Source organism: Pterocles gutturalis, unplaced genomic scaffold, assembly GCF_000699245.1.
Source record: "Pterocles gutturalis isolate BGI_N339 unplaced genomic scaffold, ASM69924v1 scaffold26710, whole genome shotgun sequence".
Lineage (NCBI taxonomy): Eukaryota > Metazoa > Chordata > Aves > Pterocliformes > Pteroclidae > Pterocles > Pterocles gutturalis.
This window is the reverse complement of record NW_010144106.1, coordinates 696-993: the sequence shown is the minus strand read 5'-3', so window position 1 is coordinate 993 and position 298 is coordinate 696. Positions and strand designations below refer to the sequence as shown.

The 298-nt window shown below is 64.8% G+C and overlaps 1 protein-coding gene across 1 annotated transcript in view; it reads right to left on the bottom strand.

Annotated features, from left to right (window-relative positions):
* USP2 (ubiquitin specific peptidase 2) overlaps positions 1–298 on the bottom strand; it is a gene marked incomplete at its 5' end in the record, with an annotated part of 2,323 nt that overhangs the window by 1,405 nt on the left and 620 nt on the right. Inside the window, 2 exon segments of the mRNA XM_010085009.1 lie at positions 3–26; positions 192–295. Of these exon segments, the coding sequence (XP_010083311.1) occupies positions 3–26; positions 192–295 (128 nt within the window).

Genomic DNA, 298 nt, shown 5'->3' with positions numbered 1-298 from the left:
ACATCTGGCGGCTCTTCTCATCATCACTGCAAGAGATGGGGAGATAGAGCGGTACTGACTGTGACCTGGGGGATGCCAGCCCCCATGACACAGCCCAGAGAGACCTGCGTGATCCCTGTCCCTGGGCCGGGCTCGCAGGCAGCGAGCTCGTCCGAGGCTTGTCCACTGCCTCCACCCCAGCCAGCACTTACGGGAGGTGGTCCAGGGTGTCCGTGCTGGCCCGCGGCCGCACCAGCACACGGTTCACCTCGCTGTGCAGCCCATCGAGGAGGAACCGCAGGAACTCCTGTGCATCCTG